The sequence below is a fragment of the Caretta caretta genome, chromosome 5 (assembly GCF_965140235.1).
Source record: "Caretta caretta isolate rCarCar2 chromosome 5, rCarCar1.hap1, whole genome shotgun sequence".
NCBI classification, from domain to species: Eukaryota; Metazoa; Chordata; order Testudines; family Cheloniidae; genus Caretta; species Caretta caretta.
The window spans coordinates 130855256-130880340 of NC_134210.1; the positions used below are offsets into that span (position 1 = coordinate 130855256).

General features: G+C 46.2%; 1 protein-coding gene across 4 annotated transcripts in view; it reads left to right on the forward strand.

Annotated features, from left to right (window-relative positions):
• Positions 1-25085, forward strand: part of TRABD2A (TraB domain containing 2A) — a 120608-nt gene that overhangs the window by 56377 nt on the left and 39146 nt on the right. For 3 of the 4 annotated variants that reach the window (XM_075128897.1, XM_075128895.1, XM_048851483.2), the window contains exons 3-4: positions 17985-18131; positions 22984-23158. In XM_075128897.1, coding sequence (XP_074984998.1) covers positions 17985-18131; positions 22984-23158 — 322 coding nt within the window. The remainder of the gene's footprint in view (positions 1-17984; positions 18132-22983; positions 23159-25085) is intronic. The other variant, XM_075128896.1, reaches the window with a different exon arrangement.

Consider the following 25085-nt stretch of genomic DNA (forward strand, 5'->3'; position numbering starts at 1 on the left):
TCTGAGATGATCTTCTCCAGCCATCCGAGGGCACACATACCGAGGTGAGGAGCTGTGTTAACAGCTCAGTGGATAGATTCTTTACGCCTCTCATTAGTGATGACAAATGTCAATACATAACTTGTGCAATGGTTAAAGGGAGGGGGGCAGATCCTTAACAGGTGTAAACTGTCCAAGCTGCATTTGGAGCTGTGACCGTCTACACCAGCTGAGAAGCTTTTCCTAGTTTGTCTGAGTTTCAGGCTGTTCTCAGGGCAGCCTAATGGGAGCAGAGTTAAGGTGGTCTGAATGGCCTTACCTGTGTGCATGCATTTGAATACTGGGAGGAGTGAGGGGGTTGTGTGATGTTGAACCCTAAACTGGAATTTGTAGGTGTGCCCAAGTGTGTGTTTTCTTGGAAGGTTTTTTCACTGCAGTACGTGATAAGATTCCTGTGAGAGGTCCTTGATTTCAATAGAGATTTTGGAAATGAAGAAGAGTTCTGTTGGGCAAGACCCCAGGGAAGGTAGTAAGAGGAAGTGAAAGACGGAAGGTCATAGAGTGATATTGTAATGGAGGCAAAGTAAAGGGAAATTCCATCGCAAAAGAAAATTGCTATGAAGAGGAATAATACAGACACGTAAAAGATGAGATCTAGGCTTTGGTGCAGATTTTTGATATTACAAATGGCAGTTGAAAGTTAAGAGGAACTAGGCATCTAACTGCCATTTGTGCCTTGAAAATCTTCCTTGTCTATGTTGGAAAAGTTCAGTGGTTTCACTAAAATGATCTAAAAATTGCTAGTTAAACCACTGCAATTTTATGTAAATGCACTTTAGCTAACCCAATATAGGCAAGAATTAAACCACTCTAAGTCCATTGCATCATGGATTTCCATAGGTTTAAATATATTATTTGTTTAAATAGTTAAACCCGGAGCACATATCTAATACAGACCATTCCGTAGAGCTGAACTGGGATTGTAGGACAATGGAAATAATCAAATATTTGAATGGCAACAGAATCTTGAAGAAATCTGTGCGGGCGCGGGGGGGTCTTTATTTATGAAACACACCAAAGGCTTTGGAAATATCAATAATACATCTAAAACATAGAGATACCTTTTCATAAGAGACTGGAAAAAAGTGTTATAACAATATCTGGGGAAAAGAAAACCCATGGCAAGAACAGCACTCAAAGGGGACCAAATATGAGTGGATGATGGGAACGATGATCAGTGTATGATGAAGCAAACCGCTTTTTAATAAAAAGTGCGCGAGCATGAAACATCAAGAAGTGGTTAGAGCCACTGTTGCTTAGCCAGGGAAAGTTATTGACGTGGAGAAGATAAAAGAATACCTGGTAAAACTAAATATTTCTAAATCAGCAGGACCAGAGGACACACGTCCAAGACTTCTAAAGGAACTAGCACAGGATACAGCGGAACTGCTAGCCATCATTTTTGAAAATTCACGGAAAACAGGTGAGACCCCAGAGGGTTGGCGAAAGCAAATGTAGTAACATTCTTTAACAGGGTAAAAAAGACAGTTTAGGAAGTGACTGACCAGTTAGTTTGACTTCAGTAGAAGGTTACAACATCGTGAAAAGGAAGGATCCAATTTGTAAGCACTTATATAGCAAGCTGGGTGAAATTCTTCAGTCAAAACTTCTTTTTGGCAAAAAATTGGTAACATTGAGACATTTCTTGCATTCCTGTCAGTTTTGCCAAATTGTTCTGGTTGAAAAAACCCAAAATCCTACATAAAAGGATCTGGAAAACCAAAATGTTTTTTGTTTCAACATTTTTGTAACAAAAACATTTTTGATTTTTTTGGTTCAAAATGACTTTGTTTCAAAATTTCCTTTAATTTTATTTAAAAAAAAAACAATAAAATGTTTTAAAATAGTCAAAGTCAAAACATTTCGGTTTTGTCAAATGACATGTTTAGTTCTGCCTGATTTTTTTCCAATGTTTTGATTTGCTGAACATTTCAACCCCCACGCCCCGTTCCCAGTCTGACTCTGATACAAGTGGGTTCCCCCGAGTTCTTTGGAATTGCTAGCAAACCAAAAAATCTGCTCTTCGCACAGCTCTGCTTAGGTAGCCCATCCTGTTGTGACACCAGGAAATAAATATGGCTCAGTGAGATGCAAGCAGTGTGAGTTCATTTAAAAAAAAAAGATTGTCTGTGGGCAAAGTGGATGTAATGAACTTAACCCACTTGGCCTTCGGTAAGACTTTCAATACATTCTTGCCTGGAAAAATAATAGGGACGTTAAGGGAATGTTTAAAAGGTATGGTAAGGTACCAACAAGGGCTGGATCTCCCCAGCATACAAGCTAAGAAAAGATATTCAGCCCATTCCGACCTTTGAACTTACGTTATGTTATGATCCTTAACTATACCAGGATAGCTAACGTGGCACAATCCCTGTAGTGTGGATGCAGTTTACACTGGTATAAAGGTGTCTCATACTGGTATAGCTTATGGCTATACTGGTATAAGGCACCTTTCTGATATAAATGAATTCACATTAGGGGTTATACCGGTATAACTATTTTGGTAAAAATCACCCCCTAACTGGAACAGTTGTCCCAGTACAAAAAATCTGTAGACCAGGTCTTAATGTTTATAAAGTGCTTTGACATCATCAGATAAAATGTGCTAAATAAGCACATATGATTATCACTGTGGAAGCTGGCTGCTCACAATGGAGATAGCCATGATGAAAAGATAGAAAAAAAGTGTGCTTTTCAGATGGTCTGATGTGTGCTAAGAGCCGCTCTCCTGGTGGTTGGGGGTTATGCAGAACGTACTGTATTTATACATTACTGGAATTTGGCACTTTACCTTTGCAAGCTATTTTGAAAGGAAATCAGCCAATGAAGCTACTGACCAATGACAACTATTGCTGAAGAGTCTGGGTGAGTCAGGGACTTCAAAAGACTGAAGATAAAAAGCAAATGTGATCACATTAATGTGTCACTACAAACAAGACACACTGGGTGGTCATGGACAAGGATGATTTCTCCTGTCTCTGCACAAATTATACTAAACTGGGAAGTGTTGGGGGGCAGGGCTGTGCATCTGAGCTGAGCAGCTCCAGGTGAGCTGAGGGGACATGTTCAGTGTTTAAGTAATTGAAGTGGTGGGCACTGTGATAAAGTTGAACAAACTGGCAGCCAGGAGGGAGGCGCTGGGGGGCAGGGAGAGAGGGGGAGCTGGCTGCCAGTGGGTGCTAAGCACCCACTAATTTTTTTCCATGGGTGCTCCAGCCCTGAAGTACCCACGGAGTCAGTACCTATGGTGCCAGGAGCTGTACAGACACAGAACAAAAAGTCCCTGCTCCAAAGAGCTTACACTCCAAGTCGTGGGGTTACTGCACGGCCTCCCTACAGAGCAGAGTTAAGGTTGTTTGGGTCACTTAACTGAGCATTTCTTACCTTAGTGTGTTGGGATTTCTGTCAAGTTTTAACTCTGAATTTCCTGGGTTTGTAATACTTGGTTTTAGGATAAATATACCAGCTTGTGTTGTTTTTTTTACCCGTAAATTCCTGAATGACATGCACTCTCCACCTTAAAATCTTAACCATAGATTTTTTGTTTATTAATTCGATAGGGGTTTGGCTTAGCATGGGATTTTTCTGCCTTGCTCTGTGTCAGGACAAGAGGGACTATGAAATGGGATTAAGATATCACAATAGTAATACCGACTTGGAGGTTGTTTCATGAGTTTAAATGTTCTAGTGTTGTCTCCTTTGAGTTGTGGATGCATTAACCTGGAGAAAGGTGTAGTCAGTTCAGCAGCTGTGCCAGTAGGAGAAGCTTTCAGGGGTTTGTGTGTGTACAGACAATGAAACCTATCGTTAGTTGCCTGATTCTTTATAAGACTCTGTTTGCAGTTGCTTAGAACACATGGGCAACCTTAATTCTGGTATGATTGACTTTGCAGGCTTCATGTCCTTTAAATATAGCTTGTTCAGATGTATTTAGCGAGAGAGGTTTCACTGATTAGAGAAAATAAATTATATAATTTCTTTTCTCCATCAGTTATGTTGTAAACTTAAAGCCTGTCAAGCACTTTAAGATACTGGGACAAAAGATTCTCTATGAATGCAAGGTGGTAGTAGTATTACAATTATTAACATGAGGTGTACTTAGGCTGTCTACACTTACCGTGGATCAGTGCTGCCAGGGGTCGATTTGCAGGGTCTAGTGAAGACCTGCTAAATCGACCACAGATCGCTCGCCTGTCGGCTCCGGTACTCCACCGGAACGAGAAGCATAAGGTAAGGTAAGTTGACGGGTAAGTCAAGTTTCTCCCGTCGACCCAGTGCGGTGTAGACACTGCAATAAGTTGACCTAAGCTATTCACGTAGCTGGAGTTGTGTAACTTAGATCGACTTAACCCCGTAGTGTAGATCTGCCCCTAGAAGTGATTTCAGGACACTTACTCCTTCTTTGGCATAGTCTGTTTTGTCGTGTGAACAGACCCTTAAGGGGTCTCGGTCTCTCTCTCTGTCTCCCTTTTTAATAAATCTGATTCTAACCCTGAAAAACAAATTGGGTAAGGGAAAGTGTTGCTTTTCTCTCAGCTCTTCTCTTTGTTGTCAGGGTGGCAGCAGGGTGTATTCCATCTGATGGGATATTCCACATGGTACATCAGGTGCAACATAAGGCCAGGGAATGGTTTGCAAGGAGATGGTTAATAGCACGCTTATACTCAGACCCCCTGTAGTGTTCTGGTAGCTCTCTAAACGAAACTTCTGCACAGACTCCTGCTGTCTCCATGCCTTGAGTGGTTTTTGCAGGGTTACTTGCTGTAGCAGGAAAGTTCAGGTTCCAGGCTTTGAGAAGGGCACTCCCAGCCTTTTGCTTCAATGGGAGTTGAGATGTAGCCACAGAACATCTAAGAAGTGCGTTGCATCTAAGCAAGGAGCCCTGCTTTCTTCTCAGCACTCAGTTTGAACCATTAACATGACAAAGGAGGATTATTGACTTTCATTGCCACGATGCCTTTGATTCGAGGCTCGCTTTGATTCGGGGCGGCTGTGCTCACTTGCACAGAGGGACCGGTCCCCTTCAGGTGAAGAGGGAGAAGAGAAATGAGCTCTTAAAGCGGAGGAGAGAAGAGAGCACACGACTCAATTGAATGGGTGACGGCAACCAATGCAGGGAGTTGCTGAGAATGGACACCAAAGCAGCCACGATGCCTTGAGACAGTTAAAAGCAAATTGTCTGGCTGAGCGGGCTGTAGCAAGGAAGATGCTCCCCCAAACTATAATTCAAGGGGTTGAATGGCCCTCAAAACTGAGAGCTGAGAAAAAAACATAGAAGATGAGGCAAATGATCGAACAGATGTGAGCGCTTTTGTTGCGAAGACTTGGAGGCTAGCGGGGTGGCGATAGGCTAATTTGAGTCTCATAATGCCAGGTTCCTTTCATATGCAGAGCAGCGCTTTGATCTGGGCTGGATGAAAGTGCTGAAAAGTGGAGAGGATGGCAGGGGGTCTTTTGTCTTTGACAAAAAAGGCATCTGCCGGGCTCTAACTCCCTCTTCCCCACCCCTTTAGCCTAGCAGGCTGTTCCAACAATGCCCGCAAAGGGGACAAGTGTCTCCTGACAGCTGAAGGAATCTCAGGGAGGAGAAAGACTTGCAGCAATATATATACCAGAGAGCTTAATCGATTTTTTCCACAGTACAAAAAGGGGGGGGGGGGCAGAGGGAGAGAAGAGAGAGAGATCTCAGTGGAAATGAGAGGTGGGAGGGGGAAAAAACCTTTCTAATAAACTTGTTACTTTTGTTCTCGGAATACATCTTTTCAGGAGATGCTTTGATGCTGGTGTGAATGCACTTAATGGAAAGTGGTGCTGGGGTGGGGGGCAGGAGAGGAATATTTCTGAAAGAAGGACAAACTTGGAGTGATTTCCTGTGGATCTCAACGCAAGGAACATTTCTGAGTTAATATAATACAGTGTGATGCAAGAGACACTCGGAGAACAGAAATCTACCTTATGTACCATGGGTTTGCAAAATCAAGCTTAACACAAACAGCTGGCTTAATTTAAACACTCCCCAGCCATGCAGAATTAACTGTAAAGGTCTCTTGCAACTTACTGTTGCAAATTTCTGTCTGGCTTTTCCCTGTTTGCTATTCTCTTCTCCCTTTTCTAACAGTGTACAGTAGCTCAGTTTCCTACTTGCTGCAGGGGGATTTTAACTTGGTGCCAGCATCCAATTCAAAGGCTCTAGATCAACTGGAGGCCTGATTCCAGTTGCTTACTTGTCTTACCCCTGTGTAACTCAGCAGAACTATTCCTGCTTTAGTATACCTGGTAAGTGAGATGAGAATCAGACCCTGACAGTCTAATTACTGTGGGCTTCCCAGATCAGCACTTTGTAATAGAACTAACATGTTCTCTTAGTAGTAACACGAGATAAGGTTATCAACTCTGAACCAAGTCAGTTACACAAATTAAACACCTTGAGCACATGAGTTCGGGAATTCTCCTTGCTATGAAATGCCCAGGACTATCAATCATTGACTGTTTACTGAAGATAAACTTTTCAGCAGGGGCACCATTTGAAGCAGCATCTGGTATTGCAAACAGCTGAAATGACACCATTCTCTAAAATAATTGTGTGGGGAGAATTTTAGGTGCTGTTCCTAAATGCAGGAGTGCCTTTACAAAGGCACACATGCTAGTACAACATAACGAAACCCTCAGCTTCCTTCGGCAATCCGTGCTGTGCGCTAGCTGCGTTGTAACCATACGCTCTTCTTTGATAAACATGCCACGTTCTACCTCCAACAAATGCCCTCACAAAGCTTTAACAGCCTGATGCTGAGAGTATTTTTAGCACTACCATCATCCGCCCTGCACTGCATGGATCCTGGTGCCATGAATTTACTGCATGAAATTGTGGCTCTGTTGATTCCTATGCATTTGGCATAGCTTGACTTTTCTACCTCCCAGTGCTGTGGACTTGATCTTGAGTTCCTTTGGCTCCCCCTGATGACACCAAAGGGGTGCTGAAGGTACAACTGGGTGCCATGCAAGCAGGAGAGCGCACCCTAACTGATCTGCAAATGTTGGCTCAGAAGTGGTTCTTACTGGATGTCTATATCAGTTCTGTGTAGAGCTGTAGCTTAGATGGTTGGAACTAAAATGGGGGTGTTGCTTCCTGGAAAGTGAAAATAGGGACTGAACAGTTCCTTCCCAAAATGGAAATGAAAGCAGCCAATTGAGGTCAATATCCCCAGCTGCAGAATTGGTTTCTGGTGTTCGATAAAGCTATACTTGCCTGGGTGCCTTTTGCAGAAAGAACAAGGCATGAGACACCTAGTTCCCATTAAAATTAGATGGGAATTGGGCATCCAAAATCCAAAAACTTGAGTCCCTTGGGTGGCTTTGAAAACCTTATCCTGGAGCTTTAGATGATCTTCTAGCTGAAATATGGAATATCTGATTAGAACAGCAAAAGGCTTTTCCTCTCCTACAACTGCTTTACCTCTCTGACTATCCAGTAGACCGTTGCTGATCTTCACACTTCTGTGGTGGACAGCTCCCACCTTTCAGCGAAGAGTAGTGAGCCAAGGGTTGTAGTGAATATTTATATTAGTAAGGCTTTGTGAAGTACATCTCAGTGTCCTGTAATAGGTTTGAAAAGATTAAATCTTTATTCTGACAATTGTAGTTTTTAGTTTTAAACTGCATCTTTATGGCACAATGTCCTCGCTTCGTTGTGTGTTCGCGATCTCACTGATTCACAAAATTTAATGACAGGTTTCAGAGTAACAGCCGTGTTAGTCTGTATTCGCAAAAAGAAAAGGAGTACTTGTGGCACCTTAGAGACTAACCAATTTATTTGAGCATGAGCTTTCGTGAGCTACAGAGCTGTAGCTCACGAAAGCTCATGCTCAAATAAATTGGTTAGTCTCTAAGGTGCCACAAGTACTCCTTTTCTTTTTACAAAATTTAATGAGGCCTCCTAGTGGAGATGCACCTTATCCCAGCAAGAGTGCTTTTGCTGTTACTGCATATACTAGATCCTGGAACAAAATATGCCATTCTGGCCAAAGCACTTTTTTGCTGGTAAAATCGCATCTATCTTAGGGCTTTTGACGGTAAAGATCACACCCCAACTGACATTTCTGTACCAGGAAAAGTTTAAATCAGTGGCTCTCAACCTTTCCAGACCACTGTACCCCTTTCAGGGATCTGATTTGTGTTGTGTCCCCTCAAGTTTCACCTCACTTAAAAACACTTGCTTACAAAATCAGACACAAAAATATAAAAGTGTCACAGCATGCTATTACTAAAAAATTGCTGATTTTCTCATTTTTATCATATAATTATAAAATAAATCAATTGGAATATAAATATTGTACTTACATTTCAGTGTATAGTATGTAGAGCAGTATAAACAAGTCATTGTCTATAAAATTTTAGTTTGTACAATCTTTGCCAGTGCTTTTTACGTAGCCTGTTGTAAAACTAGGCAAATATCTAAATGAGTTGATGTACCCACTGGAAGATCTCTGTGTACCCCAGGGGTATGCATACCCCTAGTTAAGAACCACGGGTTTAAAGTGTAGAGCTGACCTTTGTCTGAGTAGGCCCCCTCTAGTCTTTAGCGTCAATTAGGGCTTGCCTATACAGGAAATTAAACAAAATGAACCAGAAGTGTGAAATTAAAGGGCCTTAGTTAAAGTTCCTGAAATCCCAGTGTGGACACACTTGTTCAGAAATGTCCTTAATCCACTTCAGTTTAATGTACTTCCAAAGTGAATTAAGCTAAAGGAAACTAAGGGTATGTCTATACTAAGAAATTAGGTTGAATTTATAGACGTCGTTTTTTTAGAAATCATTTTTATATAGTCGATTGTGTGTGTCCCCACACAAAATGCTCTAAGTGCATTAAGTGCATTAACTCGGCAGAGTGCTTCCACAGTACTGAGGCCAGCATCGACTTCCAGAGCTTTGCACTGTGGGTAGCTATCCCACAGTTCCTGCAGTTTCCGCCGCCCATTGGAATTCTGGGTTGAGATCCCGATGCCTAGTGGGGCAAAAACATTGTCGCGGGTGGTTTTGGGTACATGTCGTCAGGCCCTCCCTCCGTGAAAGCAACGGCAGACAATCGTTTTGCGCCTTTTTTCCTGGGTTACCTATGCAGACACCTTACCATGGCAAGCATGGAGCCCGCTCAGATCACTTTGGCAATTAGGAGCACATTAAACACCACGCGCATTATCCAGCAGTATATGCAACACCAGAACCTGCCAAAGTGAAACCGGGCGAATAGGTGACGTCAGCGCAGTGATGAGAGTGATGAGGGCATGGACACAGACTTCTCTCAAAGCACGGGCTCTGGCAATGTGGGCATCATGGTGCTAATGGGGCAGGTTCATGCGGTGGAATGCCGATTCTGGGCCCGGGAAACAAGCACAGACTGGTGGGACCGCATAGTGTTGCAGGTCTGGGACGATTCCCAATGGCTGTGAAACTTTCACATATGTAAGGGCACTTTCATGGAACTTTGTGACTTGCTTTCCCCTGCCCTGAAGTGCCAGAATACCAAGATGAGAGCAGCCCTCACAGTTGAGAAGCGAGTGGAAATAGCCCTGTGGAAGGTTGCAACACCAGACAGCTACCGGTCAGTCGGGAATCAATTTGGAATGGGCAAATCTACTGTTGGGGCTGCTGTGATGCAAGTAGCCCACGCAATCAAAGATCTGCTGATATCAAGGGTAGTGACCCTGAGAAATGTGCAGGTCATAGTGGTTGGCTTTGCTGCAATGGGATTCCCTAACTGTGGTGGGGCCATAGACGGAACCCATATCCCTATCTTGGCACCGGAGCACCAAGCCAGCGAGTACATAAACCGCAAGGGGTACTTTTCAATAGTGCTGCAAGCTCTGGTGGATCACAAGGGACATTTCACCAACATCAACGTGGGATGGCCGGGAAAGGTACATGACGCTCGCATCTTCAGGAACTCTGGTCTGTTTCAAAAGCTGCAGGAAGGGACTTTATTCCCAGACCAGAAAATAACTGTTGGGGATGTTGAAATGCCTATAGTTATCCTTGGGGACCCAGCCTACCCCTTAATGCCATGGCTCATGGACAGTAGTCAGGAGCTGTTCAACTACAGGCTGAGCAAGTGCAGAATGGTGGTAGAATGTGTATTTGGATGTTTAAAAGCACGCTGGCGCAGTTTACTGACTCGCTTAGACCTCAGCGAAACCAGTATTCCCATTGTTATTACTGCTTGCTGTGTGCTCCACAATATCTGTGAGAGTAAGGGGGAGACGTTTATGGCGGGGTGGGAGGTTGAGGCAAATTGCCTGGCCACTGGTTATGCGCAGCCAGACACCAGGGCGGTTAGAAGAGCACAGGAGGGTGTGGTGCGCATCAGAGAAGCTTTGAAAAACAGTTTCATGGCTGGCCAGGCTACGGTGTGAAAGTTCTCTTTGTTTCTCCTTGATGAAACCCACCACCCCATTGGTTCACTCTACTTCCCTGTAAGCTAACCACCCTCCCCTTGCTGCTTGCAGAGGCAGTAAAGTCATTGTTGCTTCACATTCATGCATTCTTTATTGATTCATCACACAAATAGGGGGATAACTACCAAAGTAGCCCGGGAGGGAGGAGGAGGGAAGGACAAGGCCACACAGCATTTTAAAACTTTAAAACTTATTGAATGCCAGCCTTCTGTTGCTTGGGCAATCCTCTGAGGTGGAGTGGCTGGGTGGCCGGAGGCCCCCCCACCGTGTTCTTGGGCGTGTGGTGAGGAGGCTATGGAACTTGGGGAGGAGGGCAGTTGGTTACACAGGGGCTGTAGCGGCGGTCTGTGCTCCAGCTGCCTTTTCTGTAGCTCAACCATATGCTGGAGCATATTAATTTGATCCTATAGGAGCCTCAGCATTGAATCCTGCCTCCTCTCATCATGCTTCCGCCACCTATCATCTTCAGCCCTCTCTTCAGCCCACCACTTACTCTCTTCAGCCTGCCATCTCTCCTCCCAGTCATTTTGTGCTTTCCTGCACTCTGACATTGTCTGCCTCCACGCATTCGTCTGTGCTTTGTCAGTGTTGGAGGACAGCATGAGGTCAGAGAACATTTCATCGCGAGTGCGTTTTTTTGCCTTCTAATCTTCACTAGCCTCCAGGAAGGAGAAGATCCTGTGATCCTTGAAACACATGCAGCTGGTGGAGAAATAAAAAGGGACAGTGGTATTTAAAAAGACACATTTTATAGAATTATGGGTACACTCTTTCACGGTAAACCTTGCTGTTAACATTACATACATAGCACATGTGCTTTCGTTACGAGGTCGCATTTTGCCTCCCCCCACCGCGTGGCTAACCCCTCCCCCGGCCGCGTGGCTAACAGCAGGGAACATTTCTGTTCAGCCACAGGCAAACAGCCCAGCAGGAATGGGCACCTCAGAATGCCCCCTTAAGAAAAGCACCCTATTTCAACCAGGTGACCATGAATAATATCACTCTCCTGAGGATAACAGAGAGATAAAGAACGGATGTTGCTTGAACGTCAGCAAACACTGGGACCACACGCTGCCATGCTTTATTCTGCAATGATTCCCGACTACGTGCTACTGGCGTGGCGTGGTAAAGTGTCCTACCATGGTGGACGGAATAAGGCTGCCCTCCCCAGAAACCTTTTGCAAAGGCTTTGGGAGTACACCCAGGAGAGCTTTGTGGAGATGTCCCTGGAGGATTTCCGTTCCATCCCCAGACACGTTAACAGTAGCTGTACTGGCTGCCAGTGCCAGGGCAAATTAATCATTAAACACGCTTGCTTTTAAATCATGTATACTATTTAAAAAGGTACACTCACCAGAGGTCCCTTCTCCGCCTGGAGGGTCTGGGAGGCAGCCTTGGGTGGGTTTGGGGGGTACTGGCTCCAGGTCCAGGGTGAGAAACAGTTCCTGGCTGTCGGGAAAACCGGTTTCTCCGCTTGCTTGCTCTGAACTATCTACAACCTCCTCCTCCTCATCTTCCTCGTCCCCAAAACCTGCTTCCATGTTGCCTCCCTCTCCATTGACAGAGTCAAAGCACACGGTTGGGGTAGTGGTGGCTGAACCCTCTAAAATGGCATGCAACTTATCATAGAAGCAGCATGTTTGGGGCTCTGACCCGGAGCAGCCATCTGCCTCTCTGGTTTTCTGGTAGGCTTGCCTCAGCTTCTTAAGTTTCACACGGAACTGCTTCGCGTCCCTGTTATGGCATCTGTCCTTCATGCCCTGGGAGATTTTGACAAAGGTTTTGGCATTTCCAAAACTGGAACGTAGTTCTGATAGCATGGATTCTTCTCCCCATACAGCGATCAGATCCTGGTACCTCCCGTTCGGTCCACGCTGGAGCTCTTTTGCGATTCTGGGACTCCATCATGGTCACCTCTGCTGATGAGCTCTGCACTCACCTGCAGCTTGCCACGCTGGCCAAACAGGAAATGAGATTCAAAAGTTCGCGGGCCTTTTCCTGTCTACCTGGCCAGTGCATCTGAGTTGAGAGTGCTGTCCAGAGCGGTCACAATGGAGCACTCTGGGATAGCTCCTGGAGGCCAATACCGTCAAATTGCGTCCACACTACCCCAAATGCAACCTGGCAAGGCCGTTTCAGCGCTAATCCCCTTGTGGGGGGTGGAGTAAAGAAATCGATTTTAAGAGCCCTTTACGTTGGAAAAAAGGGCTTCGTTGTGTGGACGGGTTAAATCGATTTAACGCTGCTAAATTCGACCTCAGCTCCTAGTGTAGACCAGGGCTAAGGCTACTTCTGAATGAGAGCATCCACAGAGGGATTTAATGCATTTTAACAACGAGTACGTCTACATTGCAGCCAGGGGTGTGCATGGCAACTCATGTGGACATACCCGTAGTTATACTCTAGCTAACCTGCTAAAAATAGAAGTGAAGATGCCCCGTCTCCCACCCCCCAAACCCCACCAGATATGTGCTTGCTTGTGCAGCTTACACAGAAAGTCTGTGCCACAGCATCTTCACTTCTATTTTTCACAAGCTAGCTAGAATACAGCTACTGCAGATATGTCTACACGAGTTGCAAATCACACCACGGCTGCAGTGTAAACTACCCTGAGGCACTTTAAATTCACACCTTTAGTTAACCTGGTTTAACTTTCTTGAACTTCCTCAGGTAGACATGCCCTTAGCGGGGTGCTATTGGAGTGAGAAACAGAATTCCTGCAGTACCTGAAAAATGTGGGCATTAAGTGCTGTTTTTTGTGTCTTGAGGAGATTGAAACAGATTGTGTCTATATATACTAATACACCGAAGTAAAAAGTTCTTTGTGGGTAGGCAGTCAGGTTTGGTTGTAATGAAGGCAACATCATTTCACATTGTGTGAACATAGCTCTGTAATCTCTGCACTCTCATCTGTTGATCAGAAGGCAGGCACATACAATGGGGAGGGACAGACTGACATGATTAAATCCCATGTTCCCATTGTTTTATAATCTTGACATTTGGTATATGCATCCATGGACCTCTGAGCACTGGTTGGGGAAACCTTTACATTTTCCATCAAAGGTCACCAGTCCAAAACAGTTTACAAAAACAATACTAATGTCTCCTATGAGGCATTGATGGTGCTCATGACATCTCTAGTTTGGAGGAAATAAGGCCGCCTGAGGTCACTGGTTTTGTTCATTGGATTTTAGCCAAGGTAGTTGTTGAAGAGGGAGTAATTGCGCTGCATGGACCAATGCTGGTATCTGTTTCCATCCGAAAGGCAGACTGCTGTCAAATAGCATTCAGAGATCGCTATTTTCATACTGCCATAGTTGGACATGGATAAAAAATTTCCTCTGGGCAGGCACATTTGTAAAAAAACAATCTCTGTGTGGCATGCATGGATATGTTTATATACATGTATGTATAGACACCAAAACTCATCACACAAGACTCAAATTATTATTTGTATTACCATGCTAGTCCTTAACCAGGACCCCAATGTGGTGGGAGCTGTACAAACACAAAACAAAAAGACAGACCCAGCCCCAGAGAATTTACAATCCAAGTATAAGACAAGTGACAACAGATGGATACAGACAGATGAGGGAGTACCAGGAAGTAGTGAAATGATACTGGGCAGTCTGATCAGCAGTGGTCAGAATAACATTACGGTTATGCCAAAGTCAGGCGCTGGACAAATTCTTTCTCTGGGTGGTGTTACACTCAGGGCTGGTTCTAGGCACCAGCAAAAGAAGCAAGTGCTTGGGGCAGCACATTTCTAGGGGCGGCATTCCGGCGCTGCCCATGCCGCCCCTAGAAATGTGCCCCCGCTCCCCCAGCTCGCCTCTGTTCCGCTGCTCCGCTTCTCCTCCCTCCCTCCAGGCTTGCTGCGCGCCAAACTGCTGTTTCGCGCGGCAAGCCTGGGAGGGAGGGAGGAGAAGCCGAGGGGCGGTGCGCGTGGGGGAGGCGGCGGCGGAGCGGAGGTGAGCTGGGGCAGGGAGCGGTTCCTCTATTGCCCCCCTCATTACTTCTTGCGCTCCCCCCACCCCCACTCACCTCCCCTCCGCCTGCTCCCCTGAACGCGCTGCCTCTCCTCCGCCTGAGAGGGAGGGGGGAGAAGCGGAACAGTGGCATGTTCAGGGGAGCAGGCGGAGCGGAGGTGAGCTAGGGCAGGGGGTTGTCGGGGGGGAGCAGCAGGAAGCATTGGGGGGGGGAAATGCGGCACTCCCGGGGGAGGAGGCGGAGCCGGGGATTTGGGGAAGGGGTTGGGAAGGGGCAGAGTTGGGGCCGCGGCTGGGGGAGGGGCACGAAAAAAAAGCTGGGGCGGCCAAAAAATTTTTGCTTGGGGTGGCAAAAATCCTAGAGCCGGCCCTGGTTACACTTCACCACCTTGCACATCCCGTAGATTTGATATTAACCATATTAATATTTATCCCAATCCTCTTTACTTCCTTTGTGTTCTGATGAATTTGGTATTTTGGTAAATTTGTTTTATTTGGAAAAAAGGAGAATAAAAGTGATAAAACACCCAATATTTTTATATATATATATATCTATATATCTATATCTTTATATATCTTCCGTTCATGTGTTGAAAAGCACCAGTAGCTCTAGGTGCTTTTTGCAGTACCTGAAATAAACAACAAGCAAGAATAAATTCCACACAGCAAATGGCACAAAGCCACCCAGGCTGGAATAATTCTTCCCATATCTAGCCAGGCACATCCTTCAACCCGCCTTCTGCTCCAATGGCAAAGAGGATGAGCTTTGCAGAATGTCCTGGAAGCTAGCAATTCTAGCCTCTCTCACTGCAAAGGGACCAGCTCCAGAGTTGATGTGTCCTCATGGGAAAAGGCCCCACCCCTTTAAACCGGGGGCCTGTCAGCTTTAGCACGTCTGCTAATAGCAGCTGCCCTGATGTGGGAGGAAAGGGAAGAGTGTTACAGGAGCGTGGTAGGTTCTGAGGATGCTGGCTTTTTGTCTTTAGCTGACTCGCTCTTACGTCAGCTCAGGTCATTCCTATTGGGTACAGCAGATGAGTTTAAAGGGCTGAGTGTCTCTGAGGCAGAGGGATGTAGGGGCTGGGATAAAGAGGTCTTGTAGGGGGAACCGTAGGGAACAACCAAGCTTGGGAGCAAGGTAAGGCTGAAAACAACTTTTCTTGTTTACCTTAACAATAAAGGCAAACCTCCAGAAGAGGTGAATGTTTGTTTTATCTTGTCCAGTGTGTATGCATTGTGTTCAGAGCAGATAGCATCATCCTGCTTAGATAGAGGGTCTGTCCGGTGCCAAATCCATTTAGGGCTTCTATAGCCCAAAACCACCACCTGAATCTCAGTCAGGCAGCCAGTGCAGATTATAGGCACTGTCGTTATGTGCTCTCTGTGGCCCTAATTCAGGAAAACATCTGTATTAAAGACAGCTCCCGTATTTCAACCAGGTTACCATGAACAATATCACTTTCCTGAGGATAACACAGGGAGATAAAGAATGGATGTTGCTTGAATGCCAGCAAACACCAGGACCATACGCTGCCGGGCTTTGTCATGCAATGATACCAGATTACTTGCTACTAGCATGGCGTGGTAAAGTGTCCTACCATGGAGGACGGAATAAGGCTGCTCTCCCCAGAAACCTTCTGAAAAGGCTTTTAGAGTACCTCCAGGAGAGCTTCATGGAGATGTCCCTGGAGGATTTCCGTTCCATCCCCAGACACGTTAACAGACTTTTCCAGTAGCTGTACTGGCCGCGAATGCGTCCCAAGTCCTTAGGGCAAATTAATCATTAAACACGCTTGCTTTTAAAACATGTATTGTATTTAAAAAGGTACACTCACCAGAGGTCCCTTCTCCGGCTTGGTTGGGTTGGGAGGGTATTTCAGTCAGGGTGATAAAAAGATCCTGGCTGTCGGGGAGAATGTTGTGCTGTGTGCTCTCCTCAAGCTTGTTCTCCTCCTCATCATCATCTTCTCTGTCAGCATGGTGGAGAGTACCCCATCATTGGCGTCCACGGACAGGGGTGGGTAGTGGTGACCCCCCCCACCTCCCCAGAATTGCATGCAGTTCAGCGTAGAAGCAGCATGTCTGGGGCTCTGTCCAGGAGCATTCGTTCGATTCTTTGGTTTTCTGGTACGCGTGTCTGAGCTCCTTAAGTTTCATGCGGCACTGTGTTGTGTCCCTGCTGTAGCCTCTGGCCCTCATGGCCTCGGAGATTTTTTGAAATGTTTTGGCATTTCGTCTTTTGGAACGTAGTTCTGATAGCACGGATTCCTCTCCCCATACAGCGATCAGATCCAGTACCTCCCATTCGGTCCATGCTGGAGCTCTTTTTCGATTCTGGGACTGCATGGTCACCTGTGCTGATGAGCTCTGCATGGTCACCTGTGCTGATGAGCTCGCCTGGCCAAACAGGAAATGAGATTCAAAAGTTCCCCGGGGCTTTTCCTGTACACCTGGCCAGTGCATCCGAGTTCAGAGTGCTGTCCAGAGCGGTCACAGTGGTGCACTGTGGGATAGCTCCTGGAGGCCAATACAATCTAATTGTGTCCATACTAACCCTAATTCGAAACGGCGATGTCGATTTCAGCACTAATCCCCTCATCGGGGAGGAGTCCAGAAATCGATTTTAAGAGCCCTTTATGTTGAAAAAAATGGCTTCGTTGTGTGGACGGGTGCAGGGTTAATTCCATTTAGTGCTGCTAAATTTGACATAAACTTGTAGTGTAGGCCAGGCCTAAGCATGTGTTTCCATCCCATCAAAGTCAGTGAACAGAGTTGGGCTCAAGCCTTAAGTGCTTTCCTGAATTGGGATTTAAGTGAAGCCCTGCTCAGTGCAGAATACTTCTTCTTACTCCTGCTTCTGAATGGCCCCAAGCTGAAGCCTGAAGCAGAGAGAGTGTGCTACAGAGGTCTAGTCTTGAATGGTAAAGGCATGGGTAACTCCAGCAAGGTCTGCACCCAAAAGAACCAGTAGTCCTCTTCTCACCAGGTGCTCTTGGCCTCAGCTGCTGTTTGAACAGCCCAGGATCTAGAAAGACACCCCCTCCCCCCAAGTTGCATAGCTGGGTAACAAACAATCCCTCAGTCTGCGGTGCTGACCCTTCCGCTTGCTGCCCGCTGCTCTGTCTCCGTGGGTCGCACCTCGGTCTGCTAGCCCTTACCCTGGCCCTGATCTCATTCAGATACTGAGTCATTCATCCTATTGCAACCCCCAGGGATGTGTAGAGATGCCACAGCCTGTATCTCCCCCTGAGCCCAACAGCCTCCTGTATTCGGGTGAGCAGGAGGGGAGGCAGGATAGATTCCCCTGCCCCCACAAGGCAGCGTACTCTGTTGTTTCTGATGTGTAAATAGCTATACCTCTGCAGGAAGGGTGGGTTGGTGAAGCATGTGGATTACCACACTTGGAGTGGGAGTAGAGTTGAAGATTCTTGTTCATATTTATCTTCACAGCCAGTGAGTTAAGCACTTATGAGGAACTCTGTCTTTTCCTCCCTCCTCCCTCCCTCAGGTGATCTTTGCTTTGAATCAGACTCTCTTGCAGCAGGAGAGCCTCCGAGCAGGAAGTCTCCAGACCCCATATACGACCGAGGACCTTATCGAGCATTACAACTGTGGGGACCTCAACTCCATCATCTTCAGCCATGACACTTCTCAAGTGAGTCTTGCCGCTGCACCCCCTGGTATTTCCCACCTGTCCCTGACTGCCAGAGAATCCCCTGATTCTGCCCTTCTGCCATGCCAGCGTCCTTCAACGGACAGCGCTGCCTCCACTCCGGAAAGGTCTGAGAATTGTTACCAATAAGTGGAACCACTTATTGTTCTGTTTAGTGTGGTAGAAACGGGAAGGGGAGAAATGGGGGGGGGATGTTTCAAATGATTGTGCCTGCCTTCTTGTCAGGCTGCCCCGATTTGGATTTTGGGGGGGTTTCTGTTCCTGTTAATTTGAACCTTTCGTTTCTTGCAACTTGAGAGAGTTAAAAGCTTTGCTCAGGAGTCCAGCCAATCCAAGCATACTAACTAGTGTTAGTGTGACCAGGTACAGCAGCAACACTGGGGCTCCCGGCATGCAAGGGGTTAACTCTGGCTTCCCTAGCATAGGTGTGCTGAGGAGGGGCTGTATGCTTAACAGGCTTTGCCAGGCTCGATATACAGGTATATCTGTCCACCTCCCCTTTGTGGAGGTACAATTTAGAGTGTCAAAAGAGTGCTTTTGCCAGTAGACCGTAAACCATTTCCCCAAACAGAATTAGCTATGCTGGCAAAAGGACATTGTTGCTGGTATAACTGCACATACCGTAGGGATTTAGCTGTGTTGGTCGGGGGTGTGATTTCTTTCACCCTCCTAATTGACATAGCAATGCCAGCAAAACCTTCTGGTGTCGACCAGGCTTAAGAGGGTACGTCTACACTGCAGCTGGGAGTGACCCTCCCAGCCCAGGGTGACAGACCCGTGCAAGCTAGGCTGCTTCAGATAGCTGCGTGGATTTTGTGGCTCTGGCGGAGACTTGGTCTAGCCACCTGAGCTCAGACCCAGGGGCTCGGGTGGGCGCGACAGCCCGAGCTCTCGCCCAAGCTGCAGCATCCACACTGCTAATTTTAGCATGCTAAGCTGTGTGGTTTGTTTTATGCTGCACAGCTTTGCCCCGGTTGAACACCCCTTTGCTGCTCCACTGCCATGTATTCTGCTGAGCTCTCCCTCCCGCAGGTTGCAATTATTTATCTAACACATCGCCCCTTCAGCCTAGAACCAAGGGGTCAGGTTGCCTCTCACTGGGGCGGTGGAACCAGTGCAGTGGAGAGGAGAATCAGGCCATAAGGTTCTTTCCTGGTGATGAGTTAAGAATGATCACCCCCATCCTACAGACGGGGAGAATGAGACAGCAAGAGATTCGTGGCCTGCGTTTCAAATGTGCTGAACACTTCCATCTCCCCTGGATTTGATTTGCACTTGTGGGCTCTCAGCACCTGGGAGAATCAGGCCCTGTGGGACTTGCCCAAGATGACTCAGCAGGTCGTTGGCAGAGGGCCAGATTCTGCATGTGAGAACACTGCTCTAGATCCGGAGAAATGTCATTCGAATTACAGCTGGTTTACACTGGGCCAGATGCTGATCCTGGTTATGCCAGTCAGGAACAGGTCAAAGATCCTCTCACTCCTGGTCTGCTTCTCTAACTGCTAGCTCACACTGCCTTTCCTTCGATAGGCCCCTTCGCAAATGTGGGTAAAGATTGCTAACTGGCTGACTTGAGTGGCTGCTTTTCTCTCCAGCCAGGACCAGAACATGCTCTGTCCTATACTCTAGCTTGTTGCCTGTAGACAGCGGAGTCTTCCCTGGCCTTTTCTTTGAGACAAACAGGATGTCTGACTGTTTAATTTTAGCACCAAAGCTCCGAGAGGTCACTTTTATTTTTTAAAGGCCCCTTTGGCATTAGGTTGTATAAGGGGAGAGTCAGTTTAGTCCCAGTGGAGAGGAGGCCCAGGCTTTTGGTGCGAATAGTGACACATGCATGTGAGCCTCACTTTGGCACCTATGTAACACTGGACAAATCACAAGCATTTTAATGCCTGTATTTCCCCCATCTTGGCAGTGGGGAGCATAGACGTCGACTCCGTGGGTGCTCCGGGGCTGGAGCACCCACGGGGAAAAATTGGTGGGTGCTCTGAACTCACCGGCAGCTCCCCGCCCTGCCCCAGCTTACCTCTGCCTTTGCCTCCTTCCCTGAGCGCGCTGTGTCCCCGCTTCTCCTCCCAGTGCTTGCCTCCACAAAACAGCTGTTTTGCAGCTTAACAAGCTCTGGGAGGGAAGGGGGAGGAGCGGGAACGTGGCGCGCTCGGGGAGGAGGCAGGGAAGAGGTGGGGCCGGGGCGGGGATTTGGGGAAGGGGTTGGAATAGGGGCAGGGAGGGGGCAGAGTTGGGGTGGGGACTTTGGGGAAGGGGTTGCAATCGGGGGCAGGGTAGGGGTGGGAGGGGCAGGGGTGGAGTTGGGGAGGGGTCAGGGACAGTCGGGGGTCGAGCATCCACTGGTGCCAGCAGAAGTCGGCGCCTATGGTGGGGAGGGCAGTCACCTCCTCACAGTGGTTCATGGATTGGCTACTTCATTTTTGTCAAGCCCTTTGAGCTCCTTGGATTGTTTGCACTTCTAGAGTACGTGCCATTTTGATATATATTCCTATCGCTGTCTTGGGACGGAGCATGCTTTGCATTTAACCGTGCTTTTTTGTAACCTAGTTATTTGGTGGAGACTCATGGCAGCAAAGAGGTGTCTAAGAGGATTGTGTTGAAAGCATGTCAGCGCAAGGGGAGGCGGGATTATGTAGGAGGGCAGAAGGGTGTATATGACCTGATTTGTGTACAGGTTTTGTATGGGTGTAACTCTGTCTGTTAGTTAATAATGATACCAGTGCAATCCTGCATGCAACTTGTATGGGTGTATAAAAGTGTTTTATACCAGTAGAGCTCTTCCCCTTCCCATATGGGAATAGATATATTGGTATAATATGTATGTGTGTACGTAACTGCATCCACATTCCGGCGATGGAGTTAATGCCATACAACTCTGTAGTGCAGACAAGGCCTAAGTAGGAGAACTGGGATGAAACAAAGAAAGATTGGGTTTAGATTGAATATCAGGAAAAACGTATGATGACACGCAGAGTCCGTTGCGGGAACAGTCTCCCAAGCAGCGTGATGGAATCCCCAGTGCTCTGATACTATAAACGACAAGAAAACTCCCTGTAAGGAATCATTTGGCCTTGTCAGGGCGGTGGCTGGGTCTCAGACATAAGACCTCTGTTACTTCTGAGTGTGAGGTTCTGCCTAGCCCCTTATGTACGTCAATGAAAACGTAGGTCTCAACCTAGCAGAGCTGAGTGAGAGCTCGGTGGTGGGAGGGGTTCCCTGCCGATCTAACATTTCCCTCTGTGGCAGAGCACGTTCAGTGGGGTGCGCTGCGGAGCTGAAGCTACTGTCATGTGCAGTCCATTGTGCCAGTCTCCTGGCACTGAGCTTTGTGTGTGTGTCACTGTCTCTTTGTTGTTGTGCACACCTCACCATCGCCTCAGGGTGCCTTTGCAGCTGAGTGAATTGTTGGCAACGATAATAATAAATAGCACCTAGTTCTTTTTTAGCATTTTCCTCCACAGATCTCAAAGCACTTAACAAAGGAGGCGAGCATCATTATCCCCATTTCACAGATGACCATACAGATTAGACAAGTTTATTTTATTCAATTACTACAGATTACAGGCGATTAACCTTACTTCCCGTCCCGAGGAGAGAACTGCTCTGTTGATACCATGCCTCATGTCTCTGAGGGACAAGTTGCTCTTCACCTACACGAGAGTCCTTTTTCTCCACCTCATAAAGCTCACCTCGGAGACAGATTCTATGTGAGCTAGGTCAAAGAGTGACCTCCCTGCAGCCCTAATAGTCTAAATCTGTTAAAACAGCAATTCCAAACCAGTTGGATATGATCTGGGAAGTGCTCACACCCCATTGGCGGAGAAACGACAAAAAAAAAAAAAAACCTGCCAAATTCTGTGGGAGCCAACGAGGGGAAGGAATGAGCAAGGCACTGTCTTCCTCCTGGAGCTCCTCAATCTTACAGCACTTACTCCCCCTCTCGCCCCCTTGAATCTGGGCGGTTTTGTTTTTTAATCTCCTTCCTCTGAAGCATCAGGGGTAGGCCTCAGCTGGAAATGGGATGTTGGATGGGGCAGGCCAGGGCTCTGAGGTGGTACTGAGCATTCTCTCTCTCAGATACTTGGCTGGCTGGTTCTTGCTCACATGCCCAGGGTCAAACTGATCACAATGTGTGGGGTGGGGTCAGGAAGGAATTTCCCTCCAGGTGCGGCTGACCGTGACCTCAGGGGTTTTTCAACTTCCTCTGCAGTGTGCCAGTGCATTATCCGGGTATGTCTCACTTCATCATTTCCCTGCCACTGCAGGGGCCTTGGGCACTGGTGCCCCTTGGTCCCAAAGAATGGCAAAGGATTGTGGGAGAGGGGGGTTGCAGCAGGCAACCACTGGTGGATTTGGGGTTATTGGGGTGCGTGTGTGAGGGGTGTTTGAGAACGAATGTTTAAAGGATGCTGTAATGACATCAGGACTGGGGACTACCTTGTAAATGATGCACATGGAGCGGGTTGAAAAATGGGAACGTTCTTTATGAAAAAATTGTCCCTTTTTGGGAAAAACGTTGAAATTCTTTGACCAACCCTAGCTGCTTGGTTATTATTCTCCCCCAACCAGCGCGGCTTGCGGGACAGCAGGCAAATGGCTCATGTGACACTGTCCCTATGATCTTAATGTTATAATACTTGGTGGGTTTAGGGAAAAGGTATGAAAATTCATTGAGAAGGGGTTTTTGTCCTGCTGTACATGTTTTTTGTGGGGAATGAGGGGGAATGCCAGGCTCCTCGATGCCTGACCTTGACAATCTTCATCTCCTTGGAATACACCAGTGGAATAAAGTCATTTCCCACAAAGATTTTTCTTTCTTGCCTAGGTCCCAAATTTCATTAACGCCACCCTGCCACCCCACGAGCGCATTACTGCCCAAGAGATAGACAGCTATTTCCGCCAGGAGCTGATCTACAAGCGCAATGAGAGGATGGGAAAGAGAGTGAAGGACCTGCTGGAGGAGTACCCTGACAAGAGTTTCTTCTTTGCATTTGGAGCCGGTACGTGCTAGACGAGCTCTTGAATTTGATTACTTTCTTCCTGCATTTTTACAAACTCTGCTTTCAAGCCCCAGATTCTGTTATGAATCCCCATGCAGAACTCACTGCAGGATCAGACCCTTTAAAGGCATAACAAATCCTCTTCCCTTAGTTAGTTCTTTAGCCGTAGACTATTATTCAAATTAAAGATACATGTGAACTCTTTGGAGCTCACCAAGGTAGGCAGGGTTGTTGAAGGTGCATACTTAGTTTACGGCCTCATGCTAGCTTAAGTCTGAAAAGTTAGTTGGTTGATGGGTATCTAGTTCAATCAGTAGTGCCAAGACACTTCCAATGAGATTGGGGCCCCCCTGTGCTATGTGATATACATGTGCATAAGGGACAGTCCTTGCCAGGGTGGATTTATTCAAATCAAAGTGATTTAAATCACCTGATTTTAATCGAGATTTAAAGATGCAAGCAGGAAACCTTGATTTAAATAACTGATTTTAATTGTGCTTTGCATTTGTACTTTTTAGTTATTTTCCTAAGTAACAATTGATTCTCATTGGTTGGTAACCATTAAAACATGCTGATTTACAACTAAATAGAACTAAATCTGATACTTATACTGTATCCTCCTGGTTAGCAAATAGATCTAGACACATTTATTTTTACAGTCTCAGAAAATGGTGAATTTTCTTATTTACTAGATGACTGATTTTCTACTCATGATTTGTGTTAATCATGGAAATTGGTACTCAACTAAAAATGCACAAAACCAGCATTTGCAATTTTTGTAATTACTTGACTAAAACTACATTAATGATGCTGGATACTAGATTCTGTGTAAGTTTACCAAAACATATTTTGCATTTAAAATTAACTGATTTATTAAACAAAGTATTATCTGTAGGTAATGTGTTGAACTAACTGTTTGTGATCACCACATCCTTCAAGATTTAAGAACTAACAGACCATACTTTCACACCTAGTTTTTATTCATAGACTGGAAGAGGAAAACAAGCATTCCTGCTTTTTCGGCTCCCAGTTGCTTTCTTAACTTTGAATGAACTAGTCATTGAACTGACCTAGTTGAATAAACTGAAATGAAGAAAATATTCTCTCTGCACTTGCAGAGCAGGCTGCTGCTGTCAAAAACTGGTTGAGCACTCTCTGGTTCCAGTTGCTGAGCCAGTGACTTCCACCAGGTCAGTGGTTGGACTTTCTTTAGCACTTGGCAGCAAACATGTAGTGCAATATTATTTTTTGCATTTAATTTAAATGGTGTTATTAGATTATAAAAGTGTGGGCCTTAACACAGGTTGTCAATTTCAAATTTAATTTTAAATGTTTATTTTTAATAATCAACTTGTATTTAATAAAAATCTGATCTAAATAAAAAAATAGATCTTTTTAATTAAAAAAACCCTTCATGTTCATACACCCTGGTCCTTGCGCTGAAGACCAGCTTGGCTTAACAGTGAAATCCTAGCAGATCTAAAACATAAAAAAGAAGCTTACAAGAAGTGGAAGGTTGGACATATGACCAGGGAAGAGTATAAAAATATTGCTCGGGCATGTAGGAATGAAATCCGGAGGGCCAAATCGCACCTGGAGCTGCAGCTAGCAAGAGATGTCAAGAGTAACAAGAAGGGTTTCTTCAGGTATGTTGGCAACAAGAAGAAAGCCAAGGAAAGTGTGGGCCCCTTACTGAATGAGGGAGGCAACCTAGTGACAGAGGATGTGGAAAAAGCTAATGTACTCAATGCTTTTTTTGTCTCTGTCTTCACGAACAAGGTCAGCTCCCAGACTGCTGCGCTGGGCATCACAACATGGGGAGTAGATGGCCAGCCCTCTGTGGAGAAAGAAGTGGTTAGGGACTATTTAGAAAAGCTGGACGTGCACAAGTCCATGGGGCCGGACGAGTTGCATCCGAGAGTGCTAA